The 23,250-nt window shown below is 47.6% G+C and overlaps 1 protein-coding gene across 4 annotated transcripts in view; it reads left to right on the top strand.

The window, feature by feature from the left end:
• Positions 1-23,250, top strand: part of HTR4 (5-hydroxytryptamine receptor 4) — a 142,036-nt gene that overhangs the window by 76,371 nt on the left and 42,415 nt on the right. For all 4 annotated transcript variants that reach the window (XM_055811489.1, XM_055811490.1, XM_055811488.1 and 1 more), the window contains 2 exons: positions 6,506-6,659; positions 8,552-9,120. In XM_055811489.1, the coding sequence (XP_055667464.1) occupies positions 6,506-6,659; positions 8,552-9,120 (723 nt within the window). The remainder of the gene's footprint in view (positions 1-6,505; positions 6,660-8,551; positions 9,121-23,250) is intronic.

The raw sequence follows: 23,250 nt of genomic DNA, 5'->3' as shown, positions 1-23,250 counted from the left end.
AAAGGGAAAAGAAAAAAAGCTGTTCTCTCTCCATCTCTCTCTAAAAAAAAAAATAAATAAATAAAAAGTAAAAATCTGGTTATGCAGAGGCCAGAATCTGGTTTCACTGAAATATCAGCAAAACCAGTAGTGCTGTTTTAATTTCACACATGGACAAGTCAGCTGAGACCCTAGCTCCTTAAGTTCACCACTTGGTCAGGGTTCAGCTGAAGACTCTGGCCCAGTCTGGATTCGTGGAGGGAGTGCAGGAGCGAGCAAACCCAGGTTTGGGCTTTGTGGAGCGCGCCAGAGCAGAGCTCTGAAATGGCAAGGATGGGGATTTTCCAAACTAGCCCAATTCTTATGTATAACTTGTGTCCTGCTAGGAGAAGCGGTGTTTTTCTTCTGAAATAAATGTCCCTGTCGCCTGCAAGAGTTTTCCATCAGTGCAGTTCAGCGCCTTCAGCATCGGAGCTGGCTGCCGGGGGGGAGCAGCCCCTGGAGCCCCTCTGCCGGGCTCAGCCTCCCCCCGGCTGTCGGCTCAGGTGTCCCCTGTGGTGGCAGCTGGCCAAGGCTGGCTGTCTTCTGATGGCACGTTTTGGCCTCTCTTGCCTTTGGAACTCACCGACAAATCATTCCCACTTTGGTGTTTAAGATGTGGTTCAGCAGACGCACAGAGGCACCGAGCCGGTACAGGCATGGCTGTTGCACCCTGACTTCGGGAGAGAGCTAACAGCACCCACGGTTTTCCCACCCTCTCGTCTTCTCTTTTCTAAATTGTTTAAGGGGGTTTAAAAAATTACTCAGTATGAGCATTGAGTAAATTTTCCTAGGCTCGTTTTGGCCCCAGTGATGATAAAACATATGGTATGTAAATAATTTTATACATGCACATGACACCAAATGGTTTTAAATGTGGGCCACCCACAGAACCAGTCTGTTTAGTAAAGACTGGGTATGTATTTGTCTGTCGGTGATATCTAAGGAGCTTCTTGCAGGCTAGCGTCTACGTACCCATAGCTCAAGAAAAATTGTATTGCACACCGGGGAGGTACTTTAATTTTTCTCCAAGGGCAAGGAATTATCTAATGCAGCTAAGTAATTATATTTCTATAATGCCCAGAAGGCAAGGAAAGAGCAGTGGTGTGGTTGGAGCATCCCTGACTCCAGGACTGCTCTCTGGACATGTGCCGGGGCAGCTTTTCCCTTTGCCATGGGCCTGAGGAGCCGCTTGGATGTCCAGGCTGATGGGTGGCCAGATGTGCTGGCTGCTGTATCACCGCTTGCTTCTTGCTAACCACAGAAACTGATGTATGTTAATGTTATTGGCCCAGCTTGTTATCTTGGACCTTTGATTTCAGTCTTGACCACAGATTCCGGTCACAAATGGTCACCAGCATCGTGTCCGTGTTTGATGAGTATGCATCACTACCGCAAATAGCCATCCTTGCCATGGACCACAGCTAAACCGTGCTGCTGTCAGATCTAGGTCACCAGTGTGTTGGGATGCAATGCTGTTCCTCAGTCTTAGTCTTCTCTTTTTGTTTACAAGAACCCAGAAGCTATAAACTTGTAATAACTACAGGTGTTATCATTTAAAAGTTGATGTGCTTTCCAAGAATCTTTCTTTCCTATTTTTTTTCTTGGAGGAAAGGCAGGGCGTGATACAGGGAGTGTGCATGCATGTGTGTGCATGTATGTGTAGGATTTTTCATACAGGCAAAATGGCAACAACAAACACCCGTGACTTACAACACTTAACATTTCCATGAAAGCCTTGGGCTGACACAGCGGATTCAGCGTTCAGTTATACAAGGCAAGACTATAACTGAGGTTCATTTTCTGTCTATTTTCTCTTTGGCTTCACAGCTTCCCTCTTATCTGCCATCTCCTGTCGTCACATATACACAAGTTTAACATTAGGCAAGCTGTCCATGATCCTGCTGCCGAGGAATGTGATATTATGTCTTCTCCACCCAAAGTGCTGAAGGCTGTTAGGTACAAATGTGTTGCTGATGTACAGTTCACCAAGCGTTTATATCTGCTTTCTGGTTTTACGCATAGCACTGACTGTAAAGAGGAGCTTGGCGGCAGGCAAAGCGCCAGTCCTGTTGGGAAAGGATAAAACATTTGGATCTTACAGCTCCTGAACGCTGTGTATAGGAGTGACTGCAGCAGCTCCTGCTGGTGATGCCTGTAGGAACGTGGAGGAGATCACCCCGCAGACTGGGGCACTGACTCACCGAATCTGCGCGGTTTTTATAGCTTTTGTGAACCAGTTAGGAGTGTACCCGCATCCCCTTGGAGGTGCTGGGAGAGTGTTTGTAACGCAAGGGCTCTGCTTTTGGGAACTGATCCACGTGGCCCTAATCAGTTCCCCTCTACACCTATATTGCTGGAACTTCTACTGGAAGACCAGGGAGCATCACATTTATGTTCCTTGAGACAGAGTCGGGCCACTGCACTGTGTCACAGAGCCACCAAGTGATGCTGGGCAGGTCACAAACCCTCAGTAGGCAGACATATCTGCAGTGGCCATAAGAGCTGTAAGGATGACCATAGGAGCTATGGATTTCTTCTTTTGAGCCATCTTTTAAACTGTTAGCGCTTGATTCATTCATGTGGCAAATGTGTAATATGGGAAAGGAAAAGTATTATAATAACCTTTGCTTTATGGAGCTAGTTGGAAGATCTACAGCTCCAGGAAGGGATTCTTGTATTTCCCCTTCAGCAAAGAATGTCATAACAGAGGTGGAGGGGAGGGTGTGTTTCGTGTCATCTGCTCTGCTGTAGGTAACAGGGACATTTTCAAGGAACTGCAGAAACATGGGTCTTGGCTGAGAGTAGTAAGAATTATTATTTAATTAAAGTTGGACATCATATTAATCATGTGTATGTATTACACTTTGTATTCATCCATCACACTGTCATACCAGTAAATAATAGATATTCTTTATGAGCAGAGGAAAACAGCTTTAGCTTTAAAGGAAGCAGAGAAGCAAAATAAAAAAATGCCTTTATTTCAGCTTTTGACTAAAACTATTGATAATCCTAGAGATATAATTACTTTTCTTCTCAGTGAATAAATAGCTGCTTAAATGCCTCAACCATCACATACATCAAATCACCAGCTACTGCAAAAATTGGTGTGACTTCAATGACTTCTGTTAGCATACAGAGATTTCAATTATCTGACTGTCAGGGCCATTGAATGAAAATCCTGCTGAGCTTTGGAAAAGTGGACGGTGGGCTTTGCTGCCTCCTTTGCCATTAGCAAAACTGTCACCCGCACTCTGATTGCAGAACCTTGTTGCTGATAACAGTGTAGGGCAAGAGGAATGCAGCTCAGCTTTCTGAACACAAGGGAAATCACAGTAGCAGCAGTTAGCAAAAAAAGAAAAATTAAAAAAAAAAAAATAATCTTTTGACATGTAAGTGGAGGAAAATTGCTGCTGAATCACTGGGAAGGAAGAAATATGAGAGCTTAAGATGTCATTTTTACAGGCATAATTTTTACTCTAATGGCCTTTAATAGCATGTACAAGTCAGTGTAATGCTGTCAGCTGCAGAGAGATAGAAGTACAGAAATGTAATAACTCAAACTGCTTGGAAGAATTGTTTTCCTGCTGCAGTTAATTAGCACAGCATCGTGGTTTTCCTTTTCTGTTTGCTTATTCAGCTTGTGAAATGGTAGCTGGTTTCTTGGTTGTTCTTTTCTGTTTATTTATTGAATTTCTTCTTTTGCCCTTTCTGCAAATAAATGTCGTCTCTTGTGACTTGCCGTAACTTGCCATCAGGCATGTCACAGGAATCCTTTGATGTCCAGCACTGGGTGGCACTTACTAGTAGGTGTCTCTCAGGCAGTAAACAGTTAAATATGCTGGATTATATCTCCCTTGTGTTTGGAGTTGAAGAGCAGTTGCAGGTAATGCAAGAGAAGCACCATCTGTCCTAATAAGCAGTCAAAAACATCACCGAAAATACCTGTTTGAATTCAAAGGTCAGTTTGTTTCCTAGGGGAAGGAAATCTGGAGAGCAGGGGGAAATCCAAAAGCAATAAGCTGCAGCAACACGGGACAAGGTTACACAAACATATTGTAGTTGTCACAAGGAGGGTAGTTATCCTAGGAACAAAGAAAATATTTATTCTATCCTCTGAAATCATTAAGATGCTGACATCTGACCACGATGGTCCTCATTGTCTGATAGACTCAGAAAAATGTAGGGTGGAAGGGACCTCTGGAGGTCTCTGATCCAGCCCTCCCCTCAAACCAGGGGCCAACTCAAGCTTAAATCTGTCTTGCTTTGGTTAGGTCACTCAGGGCCTTACCCGGTTGGGTTTTGCGTATCTTCGAGGCTGGATACCCTCGCTCGTTGAAGTCATGACCCAATGACGGCAAGCTCCACAACTAAGTAAACCCTGTTCCTGTAAACTATCCAGCTTCTCCTTCCCCGCTGTGGGCGGGCTGGGAGGGCCGTGGTGGGGGGGACAGGAGCCAGACCCACGGACTGCCATGGCTGGGCGGGAGGGACATCAGCCCTGTGCTCTGAAGGAACAGTTACTGTCAAATATGCCATTTCTTTGCAAGTGAAACTGTTCAGAGGAACAGGCTGATTTTCATGCACTCACGAAACCAGAAGAGAACGTAGAAATAATGAAATTGAAATAGTTGAATGCTTGTTTCAACATTTTCCCCCTGTGACATTTTGAATCTTGTTTCAAAGAGACTTGTAAAAAATGTTTTCTTTTGACACTTTGATATTATTTCAACCCTTTGTGTGGAATATATCATCTGATTTTATCAAAATATAGCAATTCAGTTGACGCCACATGACTTTAAAAAAAAGGTCTTAAAAAAATTCATAAATCCTTAGATTTTTGTGCCTGTTTAGCATGAAACTGTTGGTTCCCACTCAAATCTTGGTGAATTAAATTGTGCACCTCAAGGACGTCTTTCTAATACATACGAATAAAACATGTGCATGTGTGCATTCACATATGTCTAATGTGCTGCTGGCACTTAGAAATTCTGATGGGCATCTCAGTTTAGTGGTCCAGCGGTAGTTGTGTTTGCTAATTTAATGTTTCTAATTCAAGCTTCTGCTAACCTCATAAAATCGACTTTTGCTGGCATTCAGCAGTGAGGCTCTCTCTACGTACACATCATACCTTGATGTTGGGGCTTGACTCAAAAAAATCCCTGTCAGGAGTTCATTCGTTCCCTTTATAAATAATTATTGGAACTGCGGCCACTTGTTCAATGCAGTGCTCATCTCCTATGGGGCGCCGTACAGCATCATTTCTGTGCTTACCCCATCTGGAAATGACATCTGCCAGCTGATCATTATTCATTCACTAAGAAAATGTATTAATCAGGCACATAACTGAATGATAGAGTTGGTTATTTAGAAGACCTGAGAATTTATGGGCTCTTGTGTCTCTGGACCTTGGTTCCCTGTTGCAGTTCTGGGAGCATCAGTACTGGCCTGTTCCTACACACTGAGCTGAAATCCAAAAATCTAAGGGTCACAAATAATTCATTTGGAACCTGAAAGAGACTTTCAGGTCAGGACCACCAAAAATCTGCACCAGGATGATATGGTTGCTCATCTGCTATGCTTATGGGCATATATTAATTTCAGAGCAATGAGATTTCCAGGTTTAGGTTCGATACAGCTTCCTGATGTAGAAATCTGCTAGCAGGTGGGTAGCACAGGGACCAGACAAACGGGAGATCCGATTTTTTATCTTTTTGAGAAGAAATTTCTAGTTCAGAACTAGTTGTTGTTTTAAGAGCGGGGACCTGTTGTACTATGAATATGTTGGATGGATCAGGAGGAGAAAGGAGCGTGCAGGGCAAGTCCCCTTGATGATGAAAAGACGAGAAGCCCCATGCAGACATTTGCCCTGTCTTTGTGGCAGAAGTTTCAAGCCCAGCCAGAGAAGAGGCTGATTCCTGAGAGGTAGAAAAGGAGCTTGGTTACGGAAAAACACACTTCATTTTACTGATATTTTCACAGCTTTGAAGCACTTTGTTAATTTGCAATAACAGCTTTTGCAGTCTTGTCAAAATAAATGTCCATTGCAGTTAGGAAAACCCCAATATTTACTCAGTTATGGCTAAATGGAAGGAAGGTGTACTCATTCATCACGGTAAGGAGGGTGCAGACAGCTTTGTGACTAAGTAAGGAGGGAGAGGAAGGCTGAGTGTGAAGTCACTCCCTTGCTCTGCGACCTCAGACAAACCGCAGCATTAAGCTATGCCTCATTTTCCCTAGCTGGAAAAGAGAAAATACTGGCTTTCCCCTGCCAGGCACTATGAAACCTTGTTTACTCATGCTGTGAAAATATCCCGAGTTCCTTGTGTGAGAGGCAGTCAGTGGAAATAGGCTGTAGGCTCATTTTTTTTTTTCTCTTATTTTGAAAGGCAGGAGAAACAAGCTGGAGAAAATGCTTTACAGTTTTATTTTTAGAAGAGTTGGAAGTCTCCTTTGATGATGGCTGTTCTCGCTTTTCTCCTTGCAGGTACTATGCTATCTGCTGCCAACCTCTGGTTTACAGGAACAAGATGACTCCATTGCGCATTGCTGTAATGCTTGGAGGGTGCTGGGTAATCCCAACATTTATTTCTTTCCTTCCTATCATGCAAGGCTGGAATAGCATTGGCATCATTGATCTGGTGAGTAGCTAAGGCGGTACACCGACCTGGTATCAAGTATATTTGGTGCTGTATATTCCTCTTTAAAAAGCAATATTCAGAGAAAAGAGGGCAAGAGAGGCTGAAGGAGAAACTTCTTGTTATCGATGCAGAGGGGCTGCTGAATTTCTGGAGGATGTCTTTAAGGGGGGTTGAAATGTCTCTCGTGGAAGAACTGACACAAAGAGAGTGGTGGCTCTGGGAGAGGATTTTACCCCCGTCTACTGATCAGTTCAGTGAGTAGTCCTTTGGAAACTATCCAAGCCCCAGCTGGCTCCCGATGGGCACCTTGGGAATCCCTGGTTCCCCTTGGCCTCTGCAGCTCTTGGGGCCATGCTGACCACTGCCGGCTCAGCCCGAGGGTCCCTCCTTGCTGTGCTAGCAATCTTTGGAGAGCTAGGAAGCCCAGACTTCTCCAAAAGGGATGGTGCTTTGGGCCAGTTCCATCTGTATCCCCTGTCTTGGTGTGAGCCTTGAAGGCGGGGAGAAGGTGAAATTACCCTGTGTGAGTCATTGCAGCAGGTGTCAATGTTCCCCACCGCAGACTGGCTTCACTTGCAGGATCCCATCTACAGGGGAAGGAGTTCAGAGCTGCAGATCTGCTCCCCTTCCAGTGTAGAGAGGCAGGAATTAAAAATGGCAAACTGTGAAAACACCTTATTTAGTAAAGCTTGTTTAAAGAGATGTGACATCTTCTATGCCAAGTCTCAGTCAAGGAGCTATGAATACTTTTTGGCTCATGGAGAATAACAGGTGCAAGCTGCCAAGCCTCTGAACAAGGCGATAAAGCCAAAATTGCTTCCAGACCAGCACCTTCAGGACATGCAGCTGGTAGAAAGGGGAGGTGCCTTTTATTTGTTTAACAAACCGTGTCAGTTATCTGATTTCTTCCACTGATTCCTTGCCCCCGCCACCTTTTCAGAAAAGACTCGGCACCCAGCTTTTCCAAACACTGGTGCAAGCCCTGCCCTTCCTTGTAACTTGCTGACATTCACCGTGCAGATTTCAGTAGCTGCATGCTGAGAGGTGGTGCAGGGTTCAAACATCACCTACTGAAAATGCTTCATAGTTTAGTTTAAACGTCCTTACATGCCCAATCAAATAATTATGATATTAGAGTTTTAAATAGGAGATGGTGTTATTCTGGTGTTGAAATAAGCACCAGAAATTATAAGCCTGCAGTGCACCTGCAGTGACGTTTTGTAGCAAGAAGAGCCTCAGAGAAATCCCGTCTGTCCCAGTTCTGCCGCCTGCTCCCCAAACTCACATGCAAGACCCCTTTCTTCATCTGCTGTCTGCCTCTGTCACAAGTCATTGACCAGATCTCAACCTGCAGACGCCTCCTGCCCAGGCTGCTGCCCACAGCCCCTGCGTGAGCCACAGCTCAATGTTGCACCCCAGTCTGGAGCTGCCCTCCAGCTGCTGCAGCCCCATCCCTTACCTGTCCATCTGCTCCTTCCTTAGTGTTCCTGTGGGACTCGGCTGGGTGAAATTTGGGACATCCTTGGGGTAAAACTACACCCTGATGAGCAGAGCAGTGAGCACTGCAAAAAAGCATGGCGCAGAGTGAGGTTACGCTGCTGAACTGGGGTGTCTGAACTGGGGAGCTGAGCTGATTCCACTGGCCAGGTTGAGGCATGCTCTGGGATGCCAGAGCTGCAACATGGGCTGGTCCAGCAGGGCTAGAGAGCCCATGGTGTGAGCACAGGCAGGAGTGGCAGCGGTGGGTAAAGCAGGTACCGCGGATGGGAGGGAGGAGGGAGAATCAGAAAATGGTGGTGAGGTGTCCTGGAAAACCCACTGCTGGTATTGGAGGAGAAGTGCTGAACTTTTCTCCTTCTTCTTTGCCCCTGTCCTTCCTTCCCTCACCCCAGATTCAGCAAAGGCAGTTCAACAAGGCTTCCAACTCCACCTACTGCATATTCATGGTCAACAAGCCATACGCCATTACCTGCTCCGTGGTGGCCTTCTACATTCCCTTCTTCCTGATGGTGCTGGCCTACTACCGCATCTACGTCACGGCCAGGGAGCATGCCCGCCAGATCCGGGTGCTGCAGCGTGCGGGGGCCCCCACCGATGGCCGGCAGCACCACCCCGACCAGCACAGCACGCACCGCATGAAGACTGAGACCAAAGCTGCCAAAACCCTGTGCATCATCATGGGGTGCTTCTGCCTGTGCTGGGCCCCCTTCTTTATCACAAACATAGTGGACCCTTTCATAAACTACACGGTGCCGGGGAAGCTGTGGACAGCTTTCCTGTGGCTGGGCTACATCAATTCAGGGTTGAACCCTTTCCTCTACGCCTTCCTGAACAAGTCTTTCAGACGTGCCTTCCTCATCATCCTGTGTTGTGGTGATGAACGATACCGAAGGCCTTCCATCTTGGGGCAGACGGTTCCCTGTTCCACAACCACAATAAATGGATCAACTCATGTACTGAGGTGAGTGTTTCTCAGACGCTGCAACATGCCTGGGATCACTCGAGAGAGTACTTCTCTAGAGTTTTCATAAAGGGTTGGTTTCGCTTTGCATTTGAAATATCTGACTGATTAAATATTTAAAAGGGAGAGAGCAAGAGGAGCACCCAGAAATCCTCAGGGTGCTCAGACAGACCTGGGTTTGTAGATGACAGATACGTGTTGGCATGTGCAGTTTCTCCAGAGGTGTGTTGAGGCAAGAGCTGGGAGAATGCAGAAGTTGTGTGTATGTTTTGGGAAGTCCTGCTGTTCGGTCTGAGGGGAACAGCTGGACCCCACAGGGTCAGGAGGGCACCTTGGGGTAGGCTGCCTGCTCTATTTTTTCTCGGAAAAGCATCATGATACCCCTCCATTGCCCCTTATCATGTTCTGCTTTTGTAGGCACACCAGCTGCATCTTCTGAGCTGGTGAAAGGCAAAGGATGAACTCCCCCCATCATGCTGACCCCGCTGGGGCACCTCAGTGGCTCTCTGGGAGGAGGGCTGCTTGCCATCTTGTTTCAGCAGCCCAGAAGATGCTGGGGTGCCTGCCTTTTACTGTAACCTGGTCAAAGCCTGCCCCTGCGCAGGGCAGCGGCACCCTGCTGTGCAGGAGCTCTGGGGGTGAGCGTGCGTCGCAGGGCCTGCAGGGCATGGGTGGTTTGGCGTCCCAGAGGGTCCACACACAGCCCACCCTTCACTGAGTACCACACAAGAGGAGAGCGTGTGGGCTGTGCGGTTCGGAGGGCTCTGTGCTATGAGACACCCTCTGCTGTTTTCTCACCACACAGAGCAGTGGGAGGCAGGCAGGGAGAACAGTCATCTCCTGTAGTATCTGCACAAACCGCAGTCTGAGTAAAACCATGGGTGTTTCTATGCAGCCGTCTAGAGGAGATGTGGTTCTTTTGGTAGAGGTATTCGTGGTGCTTCACATGCAGATATGGACTCGGTAACCACGTTTGTGTTCAGAGCTGGACCCACACGGAGACTATATCAGACACTGAGCACTTCCCAGCTGAGCCTGATCTGCTGGTTTGCCGCAGGGAGCAGCCCTTGCTGGGCACAGCTCTCCATCCCGCAGCTGGTGAGCCGTGTCTGGCTGGGGAGCTGCAGGGGTGAACGCTAGAAACGCATCCCTGCGTGGGGTGGGAGAGCTGGCTGCTGTCCCTGCTCAGCCACGGTGGCTCTGCCCTCACACAACTGTGCCCAGCCGGTGCAGGGGCCAGCCTGGTGGCCTCAGCACAAAGAAAGAGAGAGTGGTGTCTGCTCTAGCCATTAAGCACAGCAACAAAATGCTTTTTGTTAAGTACACAAGGCAGAGAGACGACAGGAAGCCTCTTAGGTGTGGGCTGGAGCTGCAGAGGGCAAGGGAGCACATCAGCCCTGAAGGCAAATTGCTTTGGTCTGTGTGGACATTTGACCTCCAGGTGTTGCAGAGCGCAATGCCGGTGACTCCCCATGTCTCCAGGTTGTCTCGCTGCTTTTGCACTAAGTTCTCTCTCTGAGACATCACCGTCCTGCCTGTGCGCTGTGGGGCAGGCAGGCTCAGGCCAGCACTGCCCTGGGGATGCTGAGCAGTGGAGACGGGCTCCCAAGCGAGTAGCCGAGGAGGCTCTGCACACCTCCAGGAGGGCTGGCCTGCTGGTGGTTGCCTTCATTCTCTGCCGAGTGTCCCTGAGCTGCTGACAACTCCCGTTTTAAGACTCTTTTTAAATGCACCGATGACCCTATGGTAGCCAAAGCAAATGCGAAGAGTCGTTTCTCCCCCAAAGCTAGAGGTGGCCATGGCCTTGGCTGCCCTGGCCAGCTGGGGAGGCTCTGGTGGGCTGCAATAAATGGTGACTCCCACCATGGAGCTGAGACCAGGCTTTCCTCATTTCCAGCTTCTCCCTCCCACTTGTACTACATCCCACATAGAAATTAGCCATGGAAATGTGTAACAACCCTGTCAGTCTAAGTGTGACAGCCGTTGCAAAAGGCTCTGTAAGAACCAAACCTGCACAGGGCATCTTCTCCACTTCTAGCTTTTATGAGTACTTTTATGGATAAGAGTGCGTTGCCACTCTAACATGCTACATGTACAAGTCAGATCATCTCCTGCCTTGCCATATTGCCGTAGCTCTGCAGAAGGCACTTGCTTCCCACTGCTGCATCCCCTCCTCCCTCTGCATGCTGGAGGGATGCGGCTCTGCACATCAGCACTTCAGAGGGAAATTATTTTCTGTTCTCCTCAGCTTTGTAACTGATAAGAAAAGCATCATTTCTTTCCCTGGTGCAGATTACGCACTGATGATGATAGAGGTGTGGGGATTAAAGCAAAACCAACTAACTGTAGTCTTTGGATAGTTAATCTCACTCGAGGAATTTTTGTTTCTTCATTGCTTCTCTCTTAAGTGCAAAAAGGGTTGGACCAGCATGGATGGAAGAGAGATTTAGTGAGGTTCCCTCAAGATGCAACGTACGTTTCTTTACTAGCTTGGAAATGCAAGGGGTTTGTGCCCAGCAGCTGAAATACTGAAGGCTTCCTGTATGGGCTGGCTTCACACCACCTGAACTGGAAGCTGCGTAGGGGCTGGACCTGGCTCACACACTTCTTTTCCAACCTCAGAGTTGTTTCTTCCAGACCAAGAGCTTCTGCAAATGGGGAAGTTGTGCAAGTGGGATTTTACAGCTGCTTTTTGCACCCTGGCAGGGAGAGCAATGAAGAGAAGGGCAGACCTTGCGCTGAATCTAGGGCAGACTTCCACTCCAAAAACCCGCAGGGATTTGCAACGTTGTGTCAAACTGCTGTGAGTCATTTGGCTTCAAAGGGAGTCAGGAGGGGTAGACAGTAGGTCTGGGATTTCTAACTCCTCTCCATTTCCAGTCTTGAGAAGATCTGAACTTTCCTTCAGCTCTACCTGTCCAAACCTTTCTGTCCTTGCTCACAATCGTCTCATCGGTGCACTTGCAAGAGCAAGAATATGTTTGTCACTATTAAAATTCAGGCTCTTGCTCTTGGATGTGTCGGACCTGTGAGAGTACCTTCCAGGGAGGGAAGGCTTTTCTTCTTTTTTTCTTCTGATAACTTTAGTGTCAAAATGTTCTGACATTTTCATTTTGGGATTTTTCACATTTATATTAGGAATGGGAAAAAAAGAAGAAGGAGGAGCAGAATGCAATAAAACACGACAGTGAGAAGAGGCAGACGCCCTCACCCCATGCAGACTGAGAGACTGCTTGGGAGACAGTTCTCATTCCTTCTTTTTTTTAAAATTTATTTTTCAAGTGATTTGTGAAGGCTGTGGTGCTCTGGGGGACCCAGGCAGGGAGAGGCTTTTTACAGCTCACCTGAGGCCACAGTGGCGATGGGGTGGAATGAGGGTAACCACAGCTTTCTTAATCCCCTGGCAACAAACCCACTTTTATCCTTAAATTACAACCAGAAGATGAGGAAAGGATTTCCTGGCACCCATTTTGTTCTTGAACTGTCCATCAGCTGGTGCGGGAGACACCTGTTCCTTGGGCAGAGTAAAAAGTGACGCAAAATGTGTTTTGGAGATGTTGTGAGCAGCCAGGAGATAGGGTTTGGTTAGAGCTAGAGTTAGAGCTTGGTCTATATGTGAGATTAAAATTAAATATTCAGCTTTGAAAGGAAAATTTCATTTGCCTTTTTTCTAGGTTTGCTTTCTGCAAAGTGTAGGAATTGCCAGAACCCCCTTTTTTACCCCTGGATATTCACCTATTTCAATTCTGATGTGTACCATCAACTGCAAAATCCAGGCAGACACATGGAAATGGTGAATTGAAATCTGCAGGTGTGGCTACAATCTGAAATTCATACCCTATTCATTTTTCAATGGCTGAGATTGCAACTCACATGTCATATACAAAGGTTTGTTTCTCTGGCTGCAGCACAAATTGTGTAATTCATTATAAATATTTGCAATTCATAGTTTTAATAATGTATGGTTTGGAATATCATTCATTGAAAGGGCTTGGGAATCATTCTGAAAATGAGTGGATAGGAGAATTTACAATGAGCACTCAACTAACGTATGGTAAAAATTAGTACAATAATTAACTGCAATAGATATGGGTTTCTGGATGGCTATAGCATGTGTTCAGGAGTTCTGTGTACCATGAGACTGAAAGCAAAATGCCAAAATCATCTGAGAAGTGCTGTCTTCCCCTTTAAACATATTGCTTGCATATCTTTTGTCATGCATAGATATTTATTAAACACAAACCAAGAAGCTCATGCTTTCATGAATCATTAAACTCTTGTACTGCATGAGTGGATGGGAACCCGGGTCAGCATTGCTTGAGTTCTTGGATAAAACAAGTTCCAAAATTTTGCCACAGCGAAGATGGCTTTGGGTAAAATATATTATTTGAGCAATGATCAGAGTAGACAAACTGTGGAATGTTTGGGTCAAGGAGGTCACTTTGGTATATTCCCCACTTCCTCAGAAGTGCACTGTTCAGCACAGTGCAGTGTATTAATCTCTTCAGGGAAAGCTAGTGAGTGGTTTATTTACTCATTTTCCGTTGTAGAGAGAGGTCTTCTCAGACAGGGCTGATGCCAATTTATTTCTCCAAAGTAAAACACATCCCGATTTTTGTTTTAGAAGAGCCAAGTGCAACAAAGTAGGGGAAAAAAAAAAGCAAAAAAAAAAAAAAAGCATGCACCTTGGGGGCTGAAAGTCTTCATAAATACAAAATTAAATCAGCCCGTACTCATGTTAGCACTCTGAAGGTGCACCAAAGGTGGGGAGAAGCACGCAGTAAATCATGGTGCGCAACACTGCCAGCACCACTGTGGAGTCTTACTGGTCCCTGCAGGGAAGATGAGTAATTGTGCCAGTAAATCTGCAGAACGGCGGTGAGCCCCAGTGCTTCCTGGCTGCTGGTGGAGCAGGTGATGCAGCAGCTGGCTTGGGTCCTGCCCCATGGCTCGATCCCTGACATCCCTCCTGCGGAGCTGGATGCTGGGTGCCCCCCTGGCACGTGCATACTGTGAAACGCCTGCTGTGGTCTGAGGGGAGACCCATCGCGGCGCTGGCGGCGTGGGCACAGCGCAGGGAGCTCCACGGGTGCCCTGGGCACCCGCTGCCCTGCTGAGCGCAGCCAGACCCGCCTGTTGCAGGGGTTTTGATGTGTGGGGTTGGCAGAAGGATTGGGGCTTGAGGGCAAATTTGCGCCGGGGTTTAGCTTTCTGTTGCTATTGCCAGGCTGTAAAGGCGCAGGTAGGAGCTCTTCCTTTCTCCTTGCCTTTTCGTGGCCAGGAGCAGAGGAGCCTTTGGGCTAGAGGCCACTATGTACAGGCAGGGTGGATGGGTGGAAGGCATTGCATGACTTTGTGCAGCTTTAAAGCAATGAGTAAGCTAAAGAGACTTTACCCCTCTGTTTACAAGGTAGCTTTTCACAAAGACGAGCAGCCATCCTGAAACCTCCCTGGGTTTGCAAGGCTGCCAGCTCAGAGCCCCATGTCCCCATGCTCCTGGGTTCTCCCCAACACCCCAATGCGGAGCACCCCCCTGCCTGAGCGGCATCCTGGGTGCCACCTGCAGCAAACACACATCAGGATGCCCAGATGCCCGCTGCTGTGGAAGCAAAGCAATCTGCGCCTTTTTAAAGATGATTTTGAATGGCCATGGCTTTTCAACAGATTTAATTCCACAAGGTCGTTAACTCCATCAGTGCTCAGTCACCTCCTCACAGGACAAATCCTAGCGGGCCAGATGTCCCTGTGCCACCATGCACCATCCCCTTCTGTGGAGTTACCTTCAGGGCAACGGGCACATTTGGTGGCTGTGGCATTACAAATCCTCTGGTTGTTCCTGAGCACCCAGGCTCAGAAATGGCTTCACGAGCTGGGTTAAAGAGTGCTGTGGTTTTCCTGTGCATCCAGGCAGTGAGTATGGGCTGAATGATGCAGCAGGTTCAGTGCCCGGCGTGGGTCATTTCACTTACGTTCACAGGGCATGGATGGAGCAGCAATCCTGTCTTGCCTGCGATGGTGGGATTTCATGGACTGCAGTTGCAGCTTGACTCAGAAAACAGAGAGATGAGTTAGTCAGAGCTGCTGTCTTGTGGTACTGGCAGGTCTCGTTCAAGGATCTGGGTTTACAAGTAAAATACCTCCCCCTGTTCTGCCTCCTTCTGTTCCTCTTATCTCTCATCCTTCCTTAGGCACTAAGACAGCAGAGACCGCAGAGCTTCCTGAGGCAGAATAACACACTTGCTGCCGGGGGTCAGAAAGCCCCAGCAGCTCCCACCGCTCCGCAGAAGCAGCCTGGGCTGGCACCAGCAGTGGGGCTTTCCCAGTCCAGCCCAGTCCAGCCTCCAGCCCGACTAGCGCAGCCTCCCTGTCCTCTGCTCCGTGCCTCTTCTCCAGCTCGCCCGAGGCAGAGCCATCCCTTGGTGTCTGGCAAGCTGAAAGCTCTCACAACATGGGTGCTCTGTCGGCAAAGGTGCATTTAGCCTCAGAAGGGGGGGACACGCGCCTTCGTTATCGCACTTTCCCGTGGGACAGCGTGGTGGCTGCTGGCACGGACAGAAGTGTTATGGAGGAAGGAGGGACCGTGGCACAGTGCGAGGGGACAGGTCGGGCACAGGACAATATCTCAGCCCTCCCTGCTGAAGTCTCTAAAAATCCTTTCGGTAGCAGAAGAGGGATCTGAGCCTTGGTCTGCTGCTGCTATGTGATGCTAAATATTTGTGTCCTCTTGTGTTTTTCTCTCATGCACATGCACACATTCATGGAAATGACTAATTATGAAACCTAGAGGGAAGTTACTTCTGGACAGGAGATGCTTACAGGTGGTGTGATCAGGGAGGTGTTACAACCTGCTCTGTTCGGGATGTCGGGAAGAGTGCAGTGCGCAAGGGCTGCAGCGAGAACCTGCTATTCAGCTCCAACCAGCCAGGCTGGGTGAGGAAGGGCTTCAGTACTGCTTTATAAAAAAAAACAACAACAAAAGAAAGAAAATGAGATATTTCAGTACATGCCCAACTTCTCTTGGACAAACTCGCAAAAGGCGCTGTTCTTCAGGTGGCCCAGAAGTGAAAGATTAAAGTTTGGGTTCAAACTCCGGGTGTCCTGACTGCCCTCAGCTCCGAAGCTGGCTATTTGCATTCCTCATCCACTTTGCCAGGCTGCCTGGAGGTTCCACCAAATTATCAAATTTACTGAAGGGTAAAAATCCATTATTTATTGGTTCTTCCAGAGTTTCTGAAAGTCGGTTGGTTTTGCTCTTAAGGAGAAATAGGCAAGCAGTAGGTAGCACCTGGGTGCACGAAACTCACGGACAGACCTTGCAAGGGAACAAAAGATATCAATACAAACGTGCTATTTTAACTTGGTTTGACCAAATTTGAAATTGATGTGGAAGTGAATCTTCATTGTGACTTAGTTTTTAAACACAAAGGATGCACGCCTTTGATTTATTTTATTATTATTATTATTATTGTTATTTTAGCACTAACTACAACATGAATACCCTTCTAAAATTTTTTTTCCCCTTTACACAAACTTGACAGATTTTTCTCTAGATGTTTTGTGATCTTTTTCTTATCACTAACATATCATCTGGAAAAGAATTCCGTTCTGTAAAGAATTCTACTGTCCAAAGCTATACAGTTATTTAGAACAAAATCAGGACATTAGAGTTAAAATTTCTGACTGGCAGCAACTGCCTGGGAATTTCAGTGATCCTGCAGGATGGATCAGAGCTTGACATGTCTTCTTCATCTCCTTCATCTTCTTCACGGCAAGTTTGTTAGCCCCAAGAGGGATCATTCAGACTTGGTCTGCCCTTTCCTTCCTTGCCTCATTGCTTCCTGTTTCACACTGGATTTCCATAGGTCATTTTGGAGGCACAATGTAAGCAGTGGGTTTTTTTGTTTGGTTTTTTTTTTTGCTGTGGTTGTGAGACTTGGAGCAATTACAGGCTGCTAAGCTTTAGGACGTGTGTTGTAATTTCCCCAGCAGTTGCCTTATTAATGGGACCAATAGGCAGGAACGTCACCCCTTTGTGAGTGTGCTGATAAAGCACATCCCCACTAAGCTCTTTTTAGGAAGTTTCTGAGCAAAAGCTTGAGAAACACAACAAATTATGACATCCCCTGACATCTCCATCCCCTGCAAATTTTGCTTTTTTTTAATGTAATGACTCTTTTTCACAGGACTTTAGTGAAAAACCCCTGTTGAGAGACACAAATAATTTTTGTTTTCAGAGAAGCTGCTGAAATACTGTTAGGGTGCAGCTAATATCTTTGTAGCTGTTTGGGCTGGGATTTTGATTTTTGTCCTTGATGTCAGGGAATTATTTTGCTTCATCTTAGCAAATAGATGCAAATGTTGTGTTTGCATGCAAACCATCGTGCTCCTGTGATTAAATTACTCTGATTAGCGGGCCTGTGGGCAGCCACCCTCAGCTGATGGTACCCTGCAGGTGCATTACCGCATCGCTCAGCAGTGGCTGGAGGACCTGAAGGGACGTCCTCATCTCTGCCTGGAATGGCTCTGTCCTTAGGGACCCTCCTGTGCTTGGAAAGAGGCACAAGATAAGCTAATGAAATTTTTCATTTAATAGTCATAAATCTTGGTAGACTTGACTTTAATTGCAGCAGTGTAAATTTTCATCAGCTGCATGTGCCTGAACGAGCAATGGTGACATCCTCAACTGCTGTCAGGCAGCCCTTTGCATCAGTCTTGCACGCTTTCCCCATCACAAGCCTGCAAGCAGAGCACGTGGCATGGCCAGAAGCATAGCCCACGTGTTGTAGCTTATGATGTGTCCAAACCTCAGCGCAGCACCTGAGGGACCATCAGCTCTCAGACTCTCATGGAGAGGAAGGCAAAATGGCAGTTTATTGAAAGACACAGGCACTTATATACTAGTAACAGAGCCAGCCCCTTCGTGGGCGGTTTTCTACTTAGTTCCTATGTTTCCGTCAGAACATGTGATCTTCCACATCGCCACATCCCTATGCTACTACACCCACGCCGCATGAGCGCTGCTGGGAGGGTATCGAGCTGGTGGCTCCATGGGTCACCCTGGAGGCTGTTATTTGCGCCTTGTACAGAGCCACAGCAAGGAGAGAAACCCATGAGAGCTCTTCATCCCAAGGCATGAAATATTTTATCAACCAAAACATTTAAAACCAGTGACTTCAGAGGTGGCAAAGACTATTTCCTTCATTTTGGCACAGCCCCAGGGCTGATCCCTTTGGGCAGCGCAGACAGAGATTGCTCAAGATGTGGTTTTTACTCCAATAGTTTCTGTTCAAGTATCAGTTCCCCATGCCGGCAGGAGCATCCCTGCATGGCTCTGTACTACAGCCCGAGCACGGCTGGCTCGTTTTGTCTGGCAAAATGGAGGCTAGGAGGAGATCTGATTGCTGCCTGTAGATACATGAGGCGGGTAAAGACTGTGAAGGGAGAGCATTATTTAAGCTAAGGAGTAATGCTGTCACAAGAACAAATGGGTATAAAGCAGCCAGGAATAAATTTAAGCATGGAATTAGACAAAAGTTTCCAGGCATCATGGCAGTGACAGTTTGAAACAACCTCTTAGTAAGACTGGTGGGGAAAAAACCCATCTAATCTTTAACAAGCTGTAGCTTGATGAATTTACAAAATTAATCTCATTATATGGTATGACTGTGACAGCAGGGAACTGCCTCAGGACCACACAAAGCCCCACTTCTGCCTTAATTCTGACCCCTGTGGAAACCAGAAGTAGATCTGAACCACTAAGTCTTGTTGCTACCTGACCACACTGCCTATGTAAAGTGCAGCTTTCTCCCTCATCCTGCTCATTTTGCATCCACCAGGGAATATTGAGAGAAACAGAAGTTGTGCCAGTTTCCCAAAGGACCTCATGGTCTGGGTTCCCGTGCTTCCCACCTCACTGTTCCCCTCTGGGCTGTGGCCGCAGTGCAGCATTACCCACTGGCTGGGAAATGGGCTTTTCAGACGGTATCCCTATGGATCAGCAGTTTGTTATCCAGAAGTCTCATTCCCAGGATCCAGGTTTGGCACAGAATTGCACCCACAGATAAATACAAAGGAAGGACAACAGGAAGGAAGGACATGGTTCTTATGTGATAGTGTTCAGACTGTTTGATCTAGAAATATAAATATAAAAAAATCTGAAAAGACAGAGTAATGTCTGTACCACTGGTAAACATGAGGTTATGAAAAGCAGCTTGCAATTCTCCAAACTAATTTTATTTTATGAGGTTGCAATTTGCAAGGTGTGACATGTTTGACATGGTACCTATATCAGCATGGCACGTACTAACTAGATCACCCCCATAGTTTGTAAATCGTAATAAAATTACCATCTTCTAGTGGATGGTTAGGACTCTTAAGGAATAGGTCTTGGCCATAAGCTGTTTACTTTTAATTTCCTCTCTAGAGAAAAACAAATAATTGCTAATAACATACGCAGATAGCACAAGATTAGAAGACTAATAGCAGTAAGAGTGAGCAGCACAGGGCTGCCCTGCACTGTGAATTATTTGGTTAACTGAGCACAAGCAAAATGTTTCCACAGAGTTATAGAACCATGGTCCTTTATAGCTGTGCCTCTTGGCGTGCTTGAGCACAGACCGCAGGCTAATCTAATAAACAGCCAGTGTGAAAGAGGCTTCGACGCTGAACAGCAGCTCCCACTTGATCCTGAGCCTGAAGGGTGGCAGGAGCCGGTGCTGCCCGTGTACCCAGCCGCGGCAGGGCTGGCAGTGGGGTGCTGCGCTCTGGAAGGGGGCTGGGAAAAATGGCATGTGGTTGAGGGTCCCAAAGAGAGGCAGTAGCAAAGCAGTCCTGGCACAGGATCTGTTTATCATGTACTAGAGAAGGTAGAGAGACAGTGTCCATCTGTGGTACAGACGTCGAACGCACAGATGTGTAGCAAGGGAGAGACCTGGAAGTTTAAAGTGCACGAGCTTGCGTTAGACACACGGTGTTCATTTTTAAAAGTGAAAATTGTAAGCCATCACAAGTAGTTATCACGAGCAGCTTTCCACCACTAGGTATTTGAGATTTAAGACTGGCTGGCTTTGTAATAACCTCTCTAGTTCGAGAACGGATACTGACACAAGAGTGAGTTCAGGGAAGACCTGCAGCCTGTGTCATCCAGGACATACTGGGTGATGACAAGAGCCTCTGCTGGTTGACTGACCTGGTCTCCAGGATGAAGGTGCCCTCAGCCCCTTGGCTTTCAATCCATTGCTTTGTTGTACTAGCACTTGAGGGCACCCAGCCAGGGGCACGTTCACCGTTTTGCCGAGTGCCACACACTTTCCGAGGGGAAAGCAGCCAGAACCGCCAGCAGCCGTGCCTAGGATGAGCGAGGGGCAGGCGGTGGCAGGTGGGGAGCAGAGGGACACTGCGTGGCACTGAGCTGGCAGGCTGGACCAAGGTCTAAGCCCATCACCTCTCAGCAGCGTGTGGCCCCGTAAGTAACCAGAGTGTTCTGTTACAGATTGGTGTGGGGCGATGAGTGCAAGAAAGGAGAAAACAGCTTCCACCTCTGTGCCTGAAATATTAGCAGAGGGAGCACGAGTGTATTGGTTTGCATTCGATTCAGCACAAGGGCTCTCAGTGACCTTGAAATAACCTCCATTACTTCGCTTATCACGTTTCTTTTTTGCCTTTGCTCTTATTTCCCAGTTTCTTCTTCAGAGTGGGTGTGTGATAGCATGTACAGTACATACAGACATCTCATCTCATTCTGCCATTTAAAGCTAGACTGGACAAAGTAGTTAAAAATAGTACAGAGGACAATCATGTCCCAGGGAAAAGGCTCAGACTGGGGAATTAGAGAAGAGCACTTACTAGGACTTCTCCTTTGCTAATGTTGTTAATCTTAGTCAAGAGATAATTTGGTTTCACTTACATTTCATTAGCTGCAAACCTGAAAAGGTATTCTATAAAAATACAGGAGATCATTAGACTCAATAATAACTAAAAAAAGAGTTTTGTCATTTCTTGGAGGAGCTTTCCTGTATTTTTTAATGAAGCTTTGCCAATATTTACAATCAAACTTATGTTTCAACTTCCTTGGCATGATTTTACAACTTGGCATCAGTCTTCTTCACAGTAACAGCCTTCTAGTGTAGCATTCACAAATAGTGTGACTGGGAGTTGTGAAGGATCATGAGCAGGGTACAGAGAGCTATAAATACCAGGAGGTACATGATAGCTCAAGCAGGAGATACGGCTGAGTCAGGAAGAGCAGGGTGAGATTGCACAGTTTGCTATGAAGGATGCAAGAGCAGAGAAGCCCTTAGGTCTGGGAATTTAGCCATTCCACAACAGCAGAAGTTATCACCGTACATAAAAATAGAGTTGCACAAATGGCAAAGGGCTTGGCTGTGTGTTGTTCTATGCAGCATTAAACCACCTACAAACTAAAAGATGGAACATCATCATCTGCACAACTGTCTTGTCCTTCCTTTCCCCTCTCCCTCATCTGAAGAAAGATGTGTGCATTTCTGTATCTCCTGACTTCTACAAGGAGGTGACTGCACAGGACACATGTGGCAGCTGGTGGCACACAGGGCTGCTCCAGGTGGCTGATGTGCTGCCACAGAGGCTGAATCCACCCTGGGCAAAAGCATTTGCAAGGGTCAGGACATACATCCAGCATGGCAGCATGCACGGGGATGTACAGGCGGCAAAGCAGCCGCAGCCAGCCTGGTGCGAAGGTGCAGCAAGGGCCCCTTCCCCTTCCCATCCCACCCCATCCCACCCCTTCCTGCTATTTCCCATGCCAGTCACCTGCGCCCACATTGCACTGGTGCTCCCATCGCCAAGCCTTGGGCCACTTGACCTTCTCAGCAATTCTCCAGCAGCTTTCTTCTCGCTGTTGAAGTACAAGGGTTAAAAAGGAAAAGGGGGGGTGGGGGTTGGGGAAAGGGTAGAGAGCCAGGGCGAGTGTTACAGCCTGGCTGATTGCTTCAGCTGGTGAAAAATGCACCAGGCTTGTAGTTGTGCATCAGCAGGAGCTGGTGCCAGCAGAGGTTTGGGCCCCTTTTACTAAACAGTGTCACATCTCCAGGCTTTCTCTGTGGTGCTGTAACGTCACCCTGAGGGGACGGAGTAGGAGCTGCCGGCTCCTTGGCACGGTGTTGCCTTTGGGCTCCTGCTGCACAAACACCCTGGGCAGGCAGCGCCGTGATCACGGGCACCAGCTGCTTCCCGCGTCATTGAAAATCCAAACGTCAGAAGAAAGAATCCCAAAGGCCAAGAGCTGCAAAAGGGGAAGAGAGAATCCAGCACAGTCTGGAAAATAAAGAGCAGGATTTGCACCATTAATTGAAGCTGGAAAAGCTGTGTGTGGGTGGGAGCTAATGGCAAGACGTGGTAGTCAGGAGCTTCTCCGAAGCTGTGCTCGCTGCCTAAATACAGCCCCTGCTCGGCCCCTGTTGCGGTTTGGGAAGGCAGAGCATGTCTGTGCTTGCTGAAGCAGCCACCAGCACCACCACATGCAGCGTGTCTCCAGCTTGCACGGGGGCGGACTTATTTTTTATTATGGGTGTTTTCTAAAGTTATTGCTGAAGCCTCTCCTTGTATTAGTAAATGCAATAAGCTTTTTATTGAGGTTGGGTTATCCCCAGGGTAGGAAGTCAAGACACTAATTTCTTTTCTCTCATCTGTCATCTGTGAAGCCTCGGGTAAGGTTCCTCCTCCCACCCCTTCCCTGCTTTTTCTTTCCTAGGGATTTGTGCTAAACTTAAAGCTAAACAGTTTTAAGGGTTTTTTTTGTGTCTTTTGACACTTCACAATTCTTCTGCAAAAAGGTTAAAGTCTAGGGAAAGGGCACGGGGTGACCTTGGCTCCCCTCCTCTGCTCAACATCACACGGGCTCCCTGGGATGGCGAAGCGCTGCTGGCATCACATTGGGCTCTGCGGGGCAGCACATGGGCACATCGCCCCTTCCCTGCTCCTCCTTGACTGCACACCAGTCCCACCCACCAGCTGAGCTCCGGAGCAGTCTGCCTGTCCCAGTACAAACCAGCTCCTACAGGGACTCCTGCCCTCAGACCACTCCACTCCTGCCAGCCTGATGCTGGCACCTGCGCTGCAGCCTGTGACGCAGGAGGCTGGTACCTTCCTCTA

Source organism: Falco peregrinus, chromosome 8 (assembly GCF_023634155.1).
Source record: "Falco peregrinus isolate bFalPer1 chromosome 8, bFalPer1.pri, whole genome shotgun sequence".
NCBI classification, from domain to species: domain Eukaryota; kingdom Metazoa; phylum Chordata; class Aves; order Falconiformes; family Falconidae; genus Falco; species Falco peregrinus.
Note: the sequence above shows the minus strand (reverse complement) of the source record. Positions and strands in the feature narration are given on the sequence as shown.